At 40.8% G+C, this 18,755-nt stretch overlaps 1 protein-coding gene across 4 annotated transcripts in view; it reads left to right on the forward strand.

The window, feature by feature from the left end:
• Positions 1-18,755, forward strand: part of ACACA (acetyl-CoA carboxylase alpha) — a 326,928-nt gene that overhangs the window by 98,558 nt on the left and 209,615 nt on the right. The window contains exon 1 of one of the 4 annotated variants that reach the window (XM_025361322.1): positions 13,679-14,178. The exons of the other annotated variants lie outside the window; for them this stretch is intronic. Within the exon in view, the coding sequence (XP_025217107.1) occupies positions 14,126-14,178 (53 nt within the window). The 5' untranslated portion in view covers positions 13,679-14,125. Of the gene's footprint in view, positions 1-13,678; positions 14,179-18,755 lie in introns of those variants that run through there. 4 annotated transcript variants of the gene reach the window in all.

Raw genomic sequence — 18,755 nt, forward strand, 5'->3', positions numbered from 1 at the left:
GTTGAGCGCCTTTTCATATAGCTGTTTGCTAATTGTATGTCTCGTTTTGAGAAATGTGTGTTCAGATCTTTTGCCTATTTTAAAATTGGATTATTAGATATTTTCCTATTGAGTTGTTTGAGCTCCTTTTATATTCTGGCTATTAATCCCTTGTCAGATGGAGATACTGCTTGTTGAAATGAAAATGAAGTTGTAATAACCATAGTTCAAGATCTCATATTTTTCTGAGTATTCTTTCTCCCAAGATTCATAGTTCTTTAGTTCTTTTTTTTTTTTTCCTTCAACTTCTATTTTAAGTTATGGGGTACACCTGCAGGATGTGCAGGTTTGTTACCTAGGTAAATGTATGCAATGGTGGTTTGCTGCACAGATGAACCCATCCACCTTGGTATTAAGCCCAGTATCCATTAGCTATTCTTCCTGATGCTCTCCCTCCTGCAACCCCCGATAGTTCTTACCTCAAAATGCTAAATTTAATAATTCTTCCTAAGTGAAAATTCTAACCTCCTCCCCAGTAAAATCTAATGATAGTCACAAAACTGGGACTCCATCAGTCAGGAAAATGTCTAGGAGTTCATCAAGGAAAGATTCTTCAGAGTGTTCAGAATATTGAATTTGGATTCCAGGATATCCTGATCCGTTAAATCTATCATGACCCACTAATTGTGTCGCATCATATCTACATTTTTTCCCTTTGTATATATTTTTTGTTTCTTTAAAAAAATTTTTTTTGTAGAGATGGGGTCTTGCTCTGTTGTCCAGGCTGGTTTCAAACTCCTGGACTCAAGTGATTGATTCTTCCACCTCGGCCTTTCGAAGTGCTGACATTACAGGTGTGAGCCACCGGACCCAGCTGCCTTTATATCTATTATTTCAGTTCCCATTATCACTGACCTTATGTAGGTGTTCATTATCTCTAGCCTAGTCTATTGCAATGGCCTTTAACTATTTTCTCTTACTTTAGTCTCTCCCTGTTTCACATCTGTTCAAAAACATGTAATGTTTTCCCTCTGCCTTCAGAGTAAAGCCCAAGATAATAACCTCAACCTTTACTGCCATTTATTAAGCATTTATTGTGAGTTAAGCACTAAGAGGTTTCAGTATTTATCTTATGTAACCAAACAACAGTCAGTCCTGTAAAATAGGCATTAATTATCTCCATTTTCCAGAAGAGGAGGATACAGGCTCAGAGAGATTATGTAATTTACCTACCTAATAAGTGGTGGAGGCATTGAGTCATGATATTCAAGTTCTTCCACAATCAGGCCACAGCTGATTTTTCTAGTCTCATTTCTATCCAGTGTTTTTTCCCTCTTTGCTTATTCCAGTTGCAGTAGACAATTGCCTGTTTCCTAAAATTCGATATACTTTCCATCTTTATGCCCTTTGATCATTCTGTTTGTGTCTCTCTCTGTCATGTTTCCTTATTGAAATGCCATTTCCCCGACTGTTGAAATTCCATTTACCCTTGGAGGTCATCACTCTTTTTTTTTTTTTTTGAGATGCAGTCTTGCTATGTTGCCCAGGCTGGTCTCAAACTCCTGGCCTCAAGTGATCTTCTCACCTCAGTTTCCCAAATGCTAGGATTACAAGTATGAGTCACTGGGCCCATCTGAGGCCATCAATCTTTAAGGATCTTCTGAAATATTGCCTGTGCTATGAAGCTTTTCTTTTTTCTTCTTACTCTTCTTTTTTTTTTTTAATTTTTGAAACAGGGTCTTGCTCTGTCACCCATGCTGGAGTGCAATGGCATGATCTCGGCTCACTGCAACCTCCACCTCCTGGGTTCAAGCAATTCTCCTGCTTCAGCCTCTTGAGTAGCTGGGATTACAGGCGCATACCACCATGCCCAACTAATATGAAGCTTTTCTTGTTCTTTCTCCTGTATTGTTTTTTTCTTCTGGTGATTTGGCGTTCCATTTTCTGCAACAATAATTTCATTTCTTCTCCATTGTCCTTAAGCCAGCAGTTCCATTTGTACCATTTCCTGCCTCTTCTAGACACTTTTAATTTATAGCTTTGCCACATATTTTATTAAGAAAATAGAGACTATCTGGCTAGTACTTCTTTCTAACACCTCATTTCAAACTTACTTTTATCTGTATTCACCTTCTCATTTTTCCTTCATGCGTGTGTGTGTGTGTGTGTGTGTGTGTGTGTGTGTGTGTTTTGTAACCCACAACAATGCTGACAACATTTTTCCTTATCTCCTGAGAAGTGTTCCAAGTGCTTGGAACAGAGGATGACCAAAGGAGGGGGGAGGGTCCTGAGAAGTATTCAAAGCACTCTGATTTCTTCCATCTTTTAGAAGATCTGTTTTTGATAGCCACATTCCCTTTGGACTATTGTCTTATCTCTCTGCCCCATTTTATGGCCAAGATTTTCAGAAGTGCTATCCCTACTTCCTCATCTCCCATTCATTCTTAAAGCTGTTCTATTCTGTCCTCTGCCTAACTATGCTATTGAAACTGCTCTCGTAAAAACCACTAATGACTAATGTATTGCTAAATCAGTGTATGCTTTTCAGTTCTCATCCTTATAGGTCTCTCAACAGTTCCATACAAGTGACTACTTTTTTCTTAAACACATGCCTTCTTTTCTGCTAAAGACTACACTTTCATGACTTTCCTGTGTTACCTCCTTTCTACTCTTACCAATCTCCAGTCTCTCTTGCAAGCCCTTCTGTTTTCATGCAACCTCTGAGTGTTGAATACTTTCATTGTTTGGTTCTGGTCCTTCTTATCTTTTTACCTGATATACATTTATTTCCTTCCTTCCTTCCTTTCTTCCTTCCTTCCTCCCTTCCTTCCCTCCTCTCTCTCTTTCTCTCGTCTCTCTTTCTCTCTGTCTCTCTCCTTCTCTCTCTCTTTTTCTCTCTCTCTCTTTCTCTCTTTCTTTCTCTCTCTTCTTTTCTTTTATCTTTTCTCTCTTCTGTCTTCTCTCTTCTGTCTTCTGTCTTCTCTTCTTTCTTGCTCTGTTGCCCAGGCTACAGTGCAATGTTGCGATCTTGGCTCTCTGCAACCTCTGCCTCTGGGTTCAAGTGATTCTCCTGCTTCAGCCTCCCAGGTAGCTGGGATTACAGGCGCCCACCACCATGCCTGGCAAATTTTTTCTATTTTTAATAGAGATGGGGTTTTACTCTGTTGGCCAGGCTGGTCTTGGACTCCTGACCTCAGGTGATCCACCTGCCTCTGCCTCCCAAAGTGCTGGGATTACAGGTGTGAGCCACTGTACCCAGCTACATTTTCTATATATAAAATTCATCCCTTTGCTACTGCTTATATGCTGATGATTCCCAAATTTATAATATCCATCCCAGATCTATCCTCTGAGATCACTTGTTATGTTCACCTATTTATGTGGCATTTACATTTGAATGTCCTATAGACATTAAACTCTTGATTTCCCCTACCTTCGTCATAAATTTGATCCTCTCCCAGTCTTCTGCATCTCACTAAATAGCACCTCCAGCCACTCTGTTCGAACCAAAAAACCTGGGAATTATACGTCAGTTCGGTTGATTCTATCTCCAGTATTGACCTCAGTACCTTCACTTGCCATCACCTTAGTCTAAGCCTTAGCACATCAACTCTTGCTTGGCATACTAGAATGATCACCTAACTAGATTTCCTGTCTGTATTATGCTCTTGCCTCCTGATTTCTTGCTGCACATAGCATAAGATACGAAATTCTTGTTTTTTCGTTTTGAGACAGGGTCTTGCTCTGTCACCCAGGCTGGAGTAGTGCAAACAGGGCTCACTGCAGCCTCAACCTTCTGGGCTCAAGCCTCAGACTCCCAAGTAGCTAGGTCAATAGGTGCATGCCACCATGCTTGGATAATTTTTAAATTTTTTTGTAGAGATAGGTTCTCACTATGCGGCCCAGGCTGGTCTCAAAGTCTTGGACTCAAGTGATCCTCTCGCCCCCACCTCCCAAAGTGCTGGGATTACAGGTGTAAGCTACCACACCCGGCCTAGATACAAAAATTTTAACTCAGTTCATGAGACCCTGAATGATCTGACTTCTGTCAGCTTCCATTTGCTGACAGGACTTCAATCATATTGGCCTTTCAGTTCCTCTGAAAAGAAAGTAGGCCAATATTTTTCCTATCTCAAGGCCACATGCACTGGTCCTTATGCCTAGAATTCACTTTCACTGTCTTTGATCACTTGAGGTCTTTATCCTTTAAGTTTCAGATCAAATATCATTTCCCCAAAGAGGTTCTATTGTTAGTGTTCCTTTTTTTCCCATTGCGATAGCATTTATCGTAATTTGTAATATTTTTAGTAGTATATTTATTTGATTGCTTGTCTCCATTATACTGTAACATGAGCACAGAAACCATATATTTTGTTTATAGCTGTATACTCATGATTTTCTATAGTATATAATAGTCACTCAGTAAATACTTGTTGAAGCCAGGCATCACGGCTCATGCCTATAATCCCAGAGCTTTGGGAGGCTAAAGCAGGAGGTTTGCTTGAGCCCAGGAATTCGGGACCAGCCTGGGCACCATAGAGAGACCCATGCTCTACAAAAAAAAAAAAAAAAAATTAATAGCTGGGCACGGTGTTGCACGCCTGTATTCCTAGCTACTCAGAAGGCTGAGGCGAGAAGACTGAGCCCCAAAGAGTTTAAGGCTGCAGTGAACTATGATCGTGCTACTATACTCCAGCCTAGGCAGCAGAGCAAGACTGTTTCTTTAAAGTAAATAAAAACATAAAATAAATGCTTATGAATAAATGGTAGAGGTGTAAAGATTGGGAGCAGTCACAAAAGTTAATAGTAGTAGTTTTTATTTTTCCATTTTCATTTTTATTTTATTTTATTTGAGGGCAGTTGCGCAATCTTGGCTCACTGAAACCTCTGCCTCTCAGGTTCAAGCAATTCTTGTCCCTCAGCCTCCTGAATAGCTAGGGTTAGAGGTGTGCACCACTAAGCCAGCTAAGTTTTGTATTTTTAGTAGAGGCACGGTTTCACCGTATTACCCAGGCTGATCTCAAACTCCTGACCTCAAATGATCCACCTGCCTTGGCCTCCCAATATGCTGGGATTACAGGCATGAGTCACCACACCCGGCCAATAGTTTTAAAATTATACATATTATGTATTTGATTTCTGTAGTAGATTTAGGATTATTCAAATTTTCATGTCTTTCTGGGTGGAATGGAAAGTTAAGAAATTTATCAATTTTTTTTCTAAAATTTCAAATTCATTGGCATAAAGTTTGTAATAATATGCTTGTTTTTCCTGCCTGTAGGATTTATAGTGATTCCCTCATCCTCATTCCTGATATTGGCAATTAGCATTTTTTCTTGTATTTTTATCAGTCTTAGTAGAAATTTATCAATTCAGTTGGCCTTTTCAAAGAACTAACTTCTGGCTTTGTTGGTATCCATCTCTTTATCTCTGTATTCACTCATAAATTTGTCTTATTATATTCCCCAGGCTTTGATGTAAATTCTCATTATCATTCAATTAAAATACTTTCTTAATTTCCTTGTGATTTTTTTGACCCATAAATTGTTTAGAAATATATCAAGACACTTGTGGATTTTATTACCTTTGTTATTGATTTTTAGTGTAATCCATTTTGTTCAGAGCATATACTCTATGTGATTTCAGACCTTTGAAATTTATTGATACTTGATGGCTTAGTATATGGTGTATTTTGATAAAGTTTCATAAACGCTTGCAATGAATGTGTATGTTGCAGCTGTTGATTATAGGTTCTATGTATGTTAGTTCAGTTTTTCAGTTGTGGTATTCTTCTGTATCTTTGATTTTTTTTTTTTTTTTACTTGTTATATCAGTTGCTGAAGAGGAATATTAAAATATCCTACTATAAGGATCTTATGACTGGGCACAGTGGCTCACACCTATAATCCTACCACTTTGGGAGGCCAAGGTGGATGGATTACCTGAGCTCAGGAGTTTGAAGCCAGCTTGGGCAACATTGTGAAACCCCATCTCTACTAAAAATATAAAAAATTAGCCTGGCATGGTGCCACATGCCTGTAGTCTCAGCTACTCGGGAGGCTAAGGCACGAGAATCACTTGAACCTAGGAGGCAGAGGTTTCAGTGAGCTGAGATTGCACTCCAGCCTGAGTGATAGAGCAAGACTCTGTCTCAAAAACAAAACAATAAGAAAAAAGACATTCAACACAATAGAAATACGGGGAAAAGATTTCAACAGGCACTTCAAAAGAAGATACCAAATGTCAAGTAAGCATATGAAAAGGTGCTCAGTGTTACTATTCATCAGGGATTTGCAAATTAAAAATACAATGAGTTAAACACATACCCCAACCAAAAAAGCTAACATTAAAAAACCAGCAATATCAAGTGTTAGCAAGGATATGGAACACATTGACTCTCACACATCACTGGTAGGAATACAAATTGGAACAGCCACTTTAGAAAACTATTTAGCAGTATCATTTAAGCTAAACATGCACATACCTCCCTAGTAAGCAATTTCATTTTTTTGTATATTCCCAAAGGAAATTAAGTTCATTCATCCATCAAAAATCAACTATAAGAGCAAATATTGTCAAAATTCATAAACAACCCAAATGTGCACGAATAGTAGAATAGGTAAGTAAATCATGGTGTATCATATGATGGAATACCATACAGAAATGAAAATGAACAAACTACTTCTGTATCACAACATGGATGAACTTTTTTTTCCCATAAATTCAACCAAGTGGTAAGCATAGATAAATTTTATACACATAAGGCCAGGCATGGTGGCTCACACCTGTAATCCCAGCACTTTGGGAGGCTGAGGTGGGAGGATCAGTTGAGGCCAGGAGTTTGACACCAGCCTAGCCAAAATGGTGAAACCTCATCTCAAGTAAAATTACAAAAAAATTAGCTGGGTGTGGTGGTGCGCACCTCTAATCCCATCTACTTGGAAGGCTGAGGCAGGAGAATCCCTTGAACCCAGGAGGTGGAGGTTGCAGTGAGCCAAGAGTGTGCCCCGCTGCACTGCAGTCTGGGCTACAGAGCAAGACTCCATCGCAAAAAAAAAAAAAAAAAAAAATTTTATACACATAATATTGATCAAAAGAAGTCAGACATTAAAGTACATACATTATATAACACTATATATATGAAGTTCAAGAGTAAACAAGACTGATTAATGGTTATAAAAGGTCAGAGCAGTCTTTACCTTTAAGGGAGAATATTGACTGGGAATGGACACAAGTGAACCTTCTGGGACTCTGGAAATATTCTGTATCTTAATGAGGTGATTGGTTATATGGCTATACATATATTAATTTTACATATATATGTTTTATACTTAAGATTTTTCCACTTCATTGTATGAAGTTTTATCGGTCATTAAAAAGTCAATAAAACAGGGAGGACTTCCAGGTATAGCTGAATGAGGAGACTGGCAGATCTTTAACACAAAAACCAACTATAAAGATTGACAAAATGGACAAAATTAACCATTTTAACACTCTTGAAATCAACCAAAGGCATACAATAATTTGAGAAAATATTATGGTTAAAAAACTGCTAAAATTCTGTGAAGCAGTAGGAGTTCGTGGTATTCTTGTCTGGGATTGTTCCTATTCCCCTTTCCCCAGCTGATTCGTCATGGAAGTTTTGCCAGTGTGGGTAGACCATGAAGACCAGCTGCTTTGATGCTGCGGTTGAAGGGAGTTTACTCAGTTTGGGTGGTAGATGATGTCCATGCTCAATGGCATTGTTGGGAGAAGTGTCCACTTGGCAGTGGGTGAATGGTACAGGCCAGTGACTTTGCCAGACTGAGGCCTGTTTGTGGTTGGGACAAGCATATTGCAGGCTGAGGCATGTACATGCACAGAAGATACATGATAAGGCCCAACAGAAAGTCACAGCTAGGGCAGACTTGAAAAACCTGAACTTTGAATGCACTGCTCTGTATCCCCCATACTTCAGACGCATAAACAGAGGACAAAAGCCTTTCTAGCTTTAAGTATATGAGGATAAACTCTATCTAATCATTGGCTACACAGACATAGGGGTGACTCCTCAGAAGCCACATTTAAACATAAAACCAAGAAATAAAAAGAAAATGAGCTGAGACATCAGTGGCTGCACACTGTTGGGGAAACAGAATTCACAGATTTAGCTCGGGCAAATGATTAAGCAAAGACAGAAACAAACTGTAGTAACAACAACTTTCATGGGTGAAAGAAATCAGAATCCAAATTGTTCATATGTTCAGATGTTCAGTTTGTAAATTGTTCATATGCTCAATTTGTTTTCTAATCCCATGACAGGTTATATTCAATTTTTAATTAAAAAGCATGAGACATGTAAAGATACAGGAAAATGTGATCCATATTTAGGAAAAAAAGAAGTCAATATAAATTATCTGCAAGTGTCCCTAGATACTGGATTTAACAAAGGTTTCAAAGTAGCGATTGTAAACGTGTCCAAAGAACTAAAGGAAAACATGTTTAAATAATTTTTTAAAATGTATTTATTTATTTATTTTTTATATTTTATAGGGACAGAGTCTTCCCATGTTGTGCAGGCTGGTTTCAAACTCCTGGCCTCAAGTGACCTTCTTGCCTTGGCCTCCCAAATCTCTGGAATTACAGGTGTGAGCCACTGTGCCCCGTCTTAAATACTATTTTCTATTTTTTTTGAGACAGAGTTTCACTCTTGTTGCCCAGGCTGGAGTGCAATGGTGCGATCTTGGTTCACTGCAACCTCTGCCTCCCGGGTTCAAGCGATTCTCCTGCCTCAGCTTCCCGATTAGCTGGTATAGCCATGCTCCACCATGCCCGGCTAATTTTGTAGTTTTAGTTGAGATGGGGTTTCTCCATGTTGGTCAGGCTGGTCTCGAACTCCGGACCTCAGGTGATTGCCTGCCTCTGCCTTCCAAAGTGCTGAGATTATAGGTGTGAGCCACCGCGACTGGCCCCTTAAATACTGTTTTTTAAAGCATGATAACAATGAATTAATAAATAGAACTTCTTAGCTGAGTGCTATGGCTCATGCTTGTAATCCCAGTGCTTTTGGGAGGCAAGCGGGGTGGATTTCCTTAGCCCAGGAATTTGAGACTCCATCTCTACAAAAATTTTTAAAAATTAGCTGAGCATAGTGGCACATGTCTGTGGACCCAGCTACTTGGGAGGCTGAGGCAGGAGGATCGCTTGAGCATATTGAGTGTTTGCACCACTGCATTCCAGGCTGGGCAACAGAGCAAGACTCTGTCTCAAAAAATTAAAAATAACATAAAATAAATAGAAATTCTCAGTAAGAAAAGAGAAATGATTTTTAAAAATAAGCAAATGAAACCAAAGAGGATATACCTATGGCAAATAAGCACATGAAAAGATGTTTTGTAACTAATAGTTATTAGGTATTAGGAAAATGCAAATATTAATTAGTATTAGGAAAACGCAAATTAAAATAGCAATGAGATATCATTACACACTTATCAGAATGCCTAAAATAAGAAATAGACACAATATCAAAGGTTTGTGAGAATGCAGAAAAGTTGGATTTCTTGTACATTGGTGGTGGGAATGTAAAATGATACAGCCACTCTGGAAAATAATTTGACACTTTCTTTTTTTTTGAGATAGAGTCTCGCTCCGTTGACCAGGCTGGAGTGCAATGGTGCGATCTTGGCTCACTGCAACCTCCGCCTCCTGGGTTCAAGCGATTCTCCTGCCTCGGCCTCCCGAGTAGCTGGGATTAAAAGAACACCACCACGCCCTGCTCATTTTTTGTATTTTTATTAGAGATGGGGTTTCACCATGTTGGACAGGCTGGTCTGGAACTCTTGACCTCAAGTGATCCATCCGCCTCGGCCTCTGGGCTTGGGATTACAGGCGTGAGCCACCACACCTGGCCGATTTTATTTAATTTCTGTCAGCAGTGTTCCACAAGTTTTAGTGTACAAGTCTTATACCTTTTTTGCTCAATTTATTCCTATTTTATTCTTTCTGATGCTATCATGAACAGAATATTTTCTTAATTTCATTTTTGGATTGTTCATTTATAGCTAGCATATAGAAATATAATTAACTTTTCTATATAGATCTTACATCCTGTGATCTTGATAAACTCATTTAAAAATTTTTTGTTAACAACTTTACTGAGATACAATTCACATACCATACGTTTCACCCACTTAAAGGGTACAATTCAATAGTTTTTAGTATATTCACATAGTTATGGAACCATCATCACAATAAATTTGAGGACATTTTTATTTCATTATATATGTCATTTTTTTTTAAAGAGATGAGGTCTTGCTATGTTGCACAGGCTGGACTTAAACTCCTGGGCTCAAGCAATCCTCCTGCCTCAGCAGGAGGTAACTGGGACTACAGGCACGTACACCATGCATGGCAATTTTAGAACACTTTTATTACCCCTCAAAGAAACCCCAAACCCAGTAGCAGTCACTATTCATTTCTCCAATATGCTCCCCAATCCTAGCCAACCACTAACCTACTTTCTGTCTTTATAGATTTGCCTATTACAGACATTTCATATAAATGGAATGATATGTGGCCTTTTGTGACTGGCTTCCTTCATTTAGCATAATGTTTTCAATGCTGTAGCGTGTATCAGTACCTCATTTCTTTTTATGGTTGAATAATATATCATTGTGTGGAGATACCATATTTTGTTTATATATCATATATACCATATTTTGTTTACCATATTATATACCATATTTTGTTTATATTGGGTTTTTTGTTTGTTTGTTTGTTTGTTTGTTTTGAGACAGAGTCTTGCTGTCGCCCAGGCTGGAGTGCAGTGGCGCGATCTTGGCTCACTACAGGCTCCGCCTCCTGGGTTCATGCCATTCTCCTGCCTCAGCCTCCTGAGTAGCTGGGATTACAGACGCCCGTCACTATGCCTGGCTAATTTTTTGTATTTTTAGTAGAGACAGGATTTCACCATGTTAGCCAGGATGGTCTTTATCTCCTGACCTCGTGATCTGCCCGTCTCGGCCTCCCAAAGTGCTGGGATTATAGGCGTGAGCCACCGCGCCCCGCCGGATATTGGGTTGTTTCTATTTTGTGGCCATTATTAATGTTGTTATGAACATTCATGTATAAATTTTTATGTGGACATATGCTTTGCTTTCTCTTGGGTATACAATAAGGAGGGAAGCTGCCAGATCATATGGTTCATATGGTGAGAGTTTAGTTTATAAGAAAGTGTCGAATTAGCCAGGCCTGTAATCCTAGCACTTTGGGAGGCCGAGGCAAGCGGATCTTTTGAGATCAGGAGTTCGAGACCAGCCTGGCCGACATGGTGAAACCCCATCTCTACTAAAAATACAAAAATTACCTGGGTGTGGTGGCAGGCACCTGTAATACCAGTTACTCAGGAGGCTGAGGCAGGAGAATCTCTTGAACCCAGGAGGCAGAGGTTGTAGTGAGTGGAGATCGTGCCACTGCACTCCAGCCTGGGAGACAGAGCGAGACTCCATCTCAAAAAAAAAAAAAAAGAAATTAAATAAAATCTAAATAAATGGAGAGGCAGTCCATGTTCATGGATTAGAAGACTCAGTATTGTCAAGACAGCAGTTCTTAAATTGATCTGTAAATTCACAGTCCATATCACATTTCCAGCAGCCTTTCTTTTTCTTTCTAGAATTTGACAAGCTGATCCTAAAATGTACATGGAAACAAAGGACCTAGAATAGCCAAAACACTTTAAAAGGGAGGGTGAAGTTGGAGGTCTTCATACTACCTGATCTCAAAACCTACTATAAAGTCACAGTTATCAAGACTATGTGGCATTGCTTCAAGGCTAGGCATATAGGTCAATGGATCAGAATTTAGAATCCACAAAGAAACCTTTAACTATATGGCCACTTGATTTTTTGACAGAGACACATCCTTGATCCAAAATTTCTCTGCTTGTAAGAGCCCCAAAAAAACAGTCCCTCACAGTGTGTGCTGCAGTATAAATTCAGACTGCGTTGCAGTCAAGCTAGCGAATGCATCACTGTCTGCCGGGTAAACTGCTACGTCATCCTTGGTGTTTGGCATGTTACAATGCTGGGATCAGTGTGGGCTTCTAGTTGGATTTTGTGCCAGGTATGTGTCTATGTTGGACACTGTTCATGGTAGATTAAAATGGGGATGCTTTAAATTTGGAGAAATGAATGTGGCTTTTTATTTCTTGTATTCTAGTATTAAAGAAAGATTGTAAGCAGCAGCGTCCATAAAAGATGTATATAGATCTCTAGCTTTGCTTTTGGACCTGGGTATGCTATGTTAGTGTTTGGCTGTTGTAGAAAGATCTCTTTGATGAAAGAAAGTGTAAACTCGATTACCGAGTGTGCCTCTTTAGTATATTTTTCTGATATAGTTGAGTGCAAAATAGTCTGCCCTATTTTACATTTAGTGCCTTATTTGCATTTTTGAATGTTGAACTTGTATAACAAGTTTGTTTTGTAGACACTTAGGTGTGTGTAAAATTGAGCAGCTTCTCATCTGTGGCTACTGAACTGTCCTGAACAAAGGCTGCAGTGCTCTATTTTTGAGACAGGTTATTCTGAAGAGACATAAAGATAGAAGGGCTCCTCTGTGTCAGCATGGTTCTTTAAAGGGAAAGTAAACTGGACTAACTTAATGAGCACTGACACATTGTGGAAGGGATGGTGCAAAGTACAGAACAGAGAACAACCAGGACTTCCCCTTTTTTTTTTATTATAGCTGGTTGTCATGTTGGGTGGCCTAATTGAGTTTCTTGCAAATTTGGGCAACCTGAGTCTTTACAACTTAAGTTGCCTGAATGTCCTTCAGATCAATGTTTGTTTGTTGTAATCATTTATCTTTTATCTGATTATTTAACTTCTATGTTTCAGGTCATTTGTGTAGTTCTATTTTCAAAGGTTTTCCTGGAAGCTTAATGTATTGTCAGCATGGTTGGCATCAGATTGTCAACTGTTTCTATCCAGCATTTTGATGGGAATAAATTTTTTATGGTTCACAATTCAGGTTAGATTTGGCGTACAGGCCTGAGGACTTGCCTCAGGAAGTTGTCATTCTATAGATTCTAAGCCTTTAGGGTCTTTTACCATTGATTTTTCTCCTAATACACAGAATATCATGAGCATCTACTTAAGTAAAGGCTAAAAACAGGAAGATATTACAATATAACATTCAGCTAGTGTTTATTTCTGTCAGAGATCTGTGGCAAATTTGCTTTCATAGTAATATATGTGTCTTAGTAAGTAGTCTATCTAGGCAGGATTTTTTCTTCCTTGCTTAAGGGGGTTAGACCTCCAAAATATTTGTCAGGGTCCCTTTTCCTTTTAAGGATTTAACCCATATCTTTTCTGTATGCCTTTTGTACCAGCTCCGTTCTTATTGTCAAGCTTTGATGCATAAAACCTTAGTTTAGGTGTCTGTATGTACCACTACTTTGGCCTGAAAATTAGAATCATGGCTCACACTTGATTCTAGTAGTGGCGTGTTTCCTTTCTATTTGATTTCTTTCCCAGCTGACCTGCTTTTCCCCACCGTGCAGTCTGATAATTGGTATTATTTGCTTTGATTGGATCTCAGAAATTACCTCTTTAGACCAAGCTGTCCTTCTCCATCTGGATTTCATGTGCCCATTATTTTCTTGGCTTAGTTGTCCTTGTAAACTTCATCTTTTTGCCCTGGGCTTTCCCTGTCATGTGCTCCCGGCAGCCAGGAGAGGCATTGGAGCTTTTCTCCGTTGACTGTCAGAAGAAAGTGACTGTTGTCGAAACATGTTTGCTGCAACTGAAGGAGAGCTGCTAAGATCTACTTTCTAGTTACACAAGCTTTTATATTTCTCCCTGGCTCCTCTCAGTTCCCTTGGGAAATCAACTAATTCTGTGTGTAAGCTAAGCGTGTGGAGGAGAGAAGATGCAAAAAGGAAGAAAGGTGGGGAAAGAAGGAAATTGGGAACAAATTAGACAAAAAGACTATAGTTTGAGGCCATCAGGAGTATTCTAGTCTGACTGAACCCAGGCCAAGAAGTAGGCAGAAGGCACAGTATCTCTTGTCCTCCTGGGTTTTAAGCAGCTGCAACAGAAGGAGGAACTGCGGCTTGTGTTTACAAGGCCGAAATCTGAAGAAAAAGCTTCCATTCCTTTGCCATCTTGATATGGAGGGTTCTCCAGAGGAAAATAAGGAAATGAGATATTACATGCTTCAAAGGTAAGTGTTAGGCTACCACATTTGGGTAATATATATATCTTTTAAAAAACAGTAAAGTACTTGACAGCTAAGCCCTGAAATTTTTTTTCTATCTTTAAAAAATGAAGGCTTTTTTTTTTTTTAAGAAAATGAATAAAAATGGGCACATTGGCTCCTGAATTTCTAAACCTTTATTTTACATTGACAATTTGAATAAAAGATCCCTGAGCCCATATGTGATATTATAGCTATGTTGAAAACAAGCACCCCATGCGGACCTTGCTGTGCTATTATTTCCTGAAGGGAACCTCAGATGTATCAAATTTACTCCCTGGGTTTGGCTAGTATTTCCAGTAAAGTCTCTTCAACTGCTGGAAAGGAAGGATATTGTATAGTTTTGCAGAAAACTTTTTAGAATGTGTATCTGGGGCTAGGAAAGGTGCCTGCTGTAATTTTTCTGACATGTAGTCAGACAGAGTTGTTCAGGATGCCGAACTCCTTCACTTTGGGACCTTTCTTCTTGCCGTTAGAATTCAGGCTGAAGAGGAAATGAATCAGGCCTTCTTGGGCCTTCTTCAGGCCTCTTGCAGGTCTGCACCTCCCTGCAGAGAACTGACATAAAAGACTTGAATGAGCCGGGCGCGGTGGCTCAAGCCTGTAATCCCAGCACTTTGGGAGGCTGAGACGGGCGGATCACGAGGTCAGGAGATCGAGACCATCCTGGCTAACACGGTGAAACCCCGTCTCTACTTAAAATACAAAAAAATTGGCCGGGCGAGGTGGCGGCGCCTGTAGTCCCAGCTACTCGGGAGGCTGAGGCAGGAGAATGGCGTGAACCCGGGAGGTGGAGCTTGCAGTGAGCGGAGATCGCGCCACTGTACTCCAGCCTGGGTGACAGAGCGAGACTCCGTCTCAAAAAAAAAAAAAAAAAAGACTTGAATGATTTGCTTGTGCAGTGCTTGTACAGTGGTGCAGTCATAGCTCACAGTAGCCTTGAACTCCTGGGCTCAAGTGATCTTCCCACCTCAGCCTCCTGGGGTAGCTGGAACTGCAGGCATGCACCACCATGCTTGGCTAATTTTTTTCTTTTTTTTTTTGTAAAGATGGGATCTCACTGTGTTGCCCAGGTTGGTCTCAAACTCCTGTACTCAAGCAGTTCTCCCACTTTGGCCTCCACAAGTGTTGGTATTATAGTCATGAGCCACTGTACCTGGCCTCCCTCCATTATCTTTTTTGTTTGCTTATTTTTATAAAGTAGAGTTTTTATTTTGAAGAAAATTACTGAGAGTTAAACTAAGGCAAAAACAGAAAATAAACAAAAAACACTGAGTTGGCAAAATCAATCTTTCTTTTTTTTTTTTTTTTTTGAGACGGAGTCTCGCTCTGTCGCCCAGGCTGGAGTGCAGTGGCCAGATCTCAGCTCACTGCAAGTTCCGCCTCCCAGGTTTACACCATTCTCCTGCCTCAGCCTCCCAAGTAGTTGGGACTACAGGCGCCCGCCACCTCGCCCGGCTAGTTTTTTGTATTTTTTAGTAGAGACGGGGTTTCACCGTGTTAGCCAGGATGGTCTCGATCTCCTGACCTCGTGATCCGCCCGTCTCGGCCTCCCAAAGTGCTGGGATTACAGGCTTGAGCCACTGCGCCTGGCCGGGCAAAATCTTTCTTAACATCCTTTCCTTTCCCCCAACTGGCTCTGTAATTGCCCCTTTTTCTTTTTTACCACTTCTTTTACCCTTTGAGGGGATAACTAAGCAAAACTTCCACTGAGAGGCAAAGAGGTAAAAAAGTAACTACAATATAGCTGGGTGTAGTGGCATGAGCCTGTAGTACCAGCCACTCTGCAGGCTGAGGCCAGAGGATTGCTTGAGCCCAGGAATTTGAGGTTGCAGGGAGATATATTCCTGCCACTGCACTGCAGCCTGGTCAACAGTGAGAATCCATCTCTAAAAATTTTTTTTTCAAAGTAACTGAGATATTATATATTACATATAATCTATGTTGTGTAAATATATATAATCAAAAATTTTATGTATATACATGTATAAATATATATTTCAAAAATGTATATATAGGCTGTACATGGTGGTGGCTCATGCCTGTAATCCCATTACTTTTCGAGGCCAAGGCGGGTGGATCACTTGAGGTCACAAGTTCAAGACCAGCCTGGCCAACGTGGTGAAACCCCGTCTCTACTAAAACTACAAAAATTAGCTGGGCATGGTGGCAGGCGCCTGTAGTCTCATCTACTTGGGAGGCCGAGGCAGGAGAATTGCTTGATTCGCAGTGAGCAGAGATCACACTGTGACACTCGAGTGTGGACAACAAGAGCGAAACTCCGTCTCAGAAAAAAAAAAGTATATATACATGTATATCTATACACACACACATATATACATATATATACACACACATGCACGTGTGTATGGTTGTTGTGGGTTTTTTTTCCCTTTTGAGACGGAGTTTCACTTTTGTTGCCCAGGCTGGAGTGCGATGGCGCGATCTTGGCTCACCGCAACCTCTGCCTGGGTTCAAGTGATTCTCCTGCCTTAGTCTCCTGAGTAGCTGGGATTACAGGCATGCACCATCATGCCCTGCTAATTTTGTACTTTTCGCAGAGACGGGCTTTCTCCATGTTGGTCAGGCTGGTCTCGAACTCCCGACCTCAGGTGATCCGCCCGCCTCGGCCTCTCGAAGTGTTGGGATTACAGGTGTGAGCCACTGTGCCCGGCCTTAATTGTGTTTTATATATAACATTGTTTTTATATAAAACCTCATGCCTATACATATAGAAATAAAATGTGCATATATATAAGTATATATTAATATATAGTGTCTGAATGTGTCTTTGCCAAAATTTATATGTTGAGGCTGGGCGTGGTGGCTCACATCTGTAATCTCAGCACTTTGGGAGGCCAAGGCGGGCAGATCACCTGAGGCCAGGAGTTCAAGACCAGCCTGGGCAACATGGCGAAACTCCATCTCTACCAAAAATACAAAAAGTAGCCAGGCGTGGTGGCGGGATCCTGTAATCCCGGCTACTCAGGTGGTTGAGGCATGAGAATTGCTTGAACCTGGGAGATGGAGGTTGTACTGAGCTGAGATCGTGCTACTGCTCTCTAGCCTGGGCTGCAGAGAGAGACTCTGTCTCACACACACACAAAATGTATATGTTGAAATCTAATTACCACTATGTCAAGAAGTGGGGCCTTTGGGAGTTGAGTAGATCATGGGGCAGAGCTCATGAATGGGATTAGTGCCCTTACAAAATAGGCTCCAAAGATCTGCCTTGTCCCTTCCACTCTGTGAGGACACAGTGAGAGTCACGCAAGTGAGTAGGACCTGGAGGCAGGGAACCCAAGAACTTCCTAGAACTAAATCAAATGGAAACAAACACTTCAGCTATGACAGGAAACATCCTCTTCATTTACATAGGATGTACACTGAATAAATGACTTTGTAACTTTACTTCATCATCTTCATTTACACAGGGTGTACACCAAGTAACAATGGAATTCTCTAGAGGGTATATAAACCCCAGAAAATTCTGTAACCAGACCATTGAGCTGCTTGCTTGGGCCAGCTCCCAACCTGTAGAGTGTGCTTTCGTTTTCCTTTTTCCTTTTTTTTTTTTTTTTTAAATTTCAATATTTTGATTTTGTGAAATGGAGTCTCACTCTGTAGCCCAGGCTGGAGTGCAGTGGTGCGATCTTGACTCCCTGAAACCTCTGCCTCCTGGGTTCAAGCAGTTCTCATGCCTCAGCCTCCCGAGTAGCTGGGATTACAGGCGCCCATCACCACTGGTGACTGGTAATTTTTTTTTTTTTTTGAGACAGAGTCTCGCTCTTTCTCGCCCAGGCTGGAGTGCAGTGGTGCGATGTCGGCTTACTGCAATCTCCACCTCCCGGATTCACGCCATTCTCCTGCCTCAGCCTCCTGAGTAGCTGGGACTATAGGTGCCCGCCACCATGCCCAGCTAATTTTTGTATTTTTTAGTAGAGACAGGGTTTCACTGTGTTAGCCAGGGTGGTCTCGATCTCCTGACCTTGGGATCTGCCCGCCTCAGCCTCCCAAAGTGTCGGGATTATAGGCGTGAGCCACCGTGCGCGGCCTAATTTTTGTATTTTTATTAGAGATGACGTTTGACCATGTTGGCTAGGCTGGTCTCGAACTCCTGACCTCATATTATCCCCCCACCTCTGCCTCCCAAAGTGCTGGGATTATAGGCGTGAGCCGCTGAGCCTGGCCGTGCGCTTTCATTTTCAGTAAGTCTCTGCTTTGGTTGCTTTATTCTTTCCCTGCTTTGTGCGTTTTGTTCAATTCTTTGTTCAAAACATCAAGAACTTGTACACCCTCCACCGGTAACATAATTTGGCAAGCCAGCTAGGAGGTAATCCCAAAATTTGGGGTTTATTTTTCTCCTTTGTTTTTCCTGCTCCATACAGGGGAATGTCTCTCTCTCTCTCTCTCTCTTTTCCTTTCCAACTTGGGACCCTTGGTGGGCAGCACCTAAACACAGAGGCAACTACAGGTTTCTGCCTGGGGCTACTCTGAAGGACTGCTTTCTGTCTTTTCCAGTTGTGGTCCCTGATCCCTATGTG

This window comes from Theropithecus gelada, chromosome 16 (assembly GCF_003255815.1).
Source record: "Theropithecus gelada isolate Dixy chromosome 16, Tgel_1.0, whole genome shotgun sequence".
NCBI lineage: Eukaryota > Metazoa > Chordata > Mammalia > Primates > Cercopithecidae > Theropithecus > Theropithecus gelada.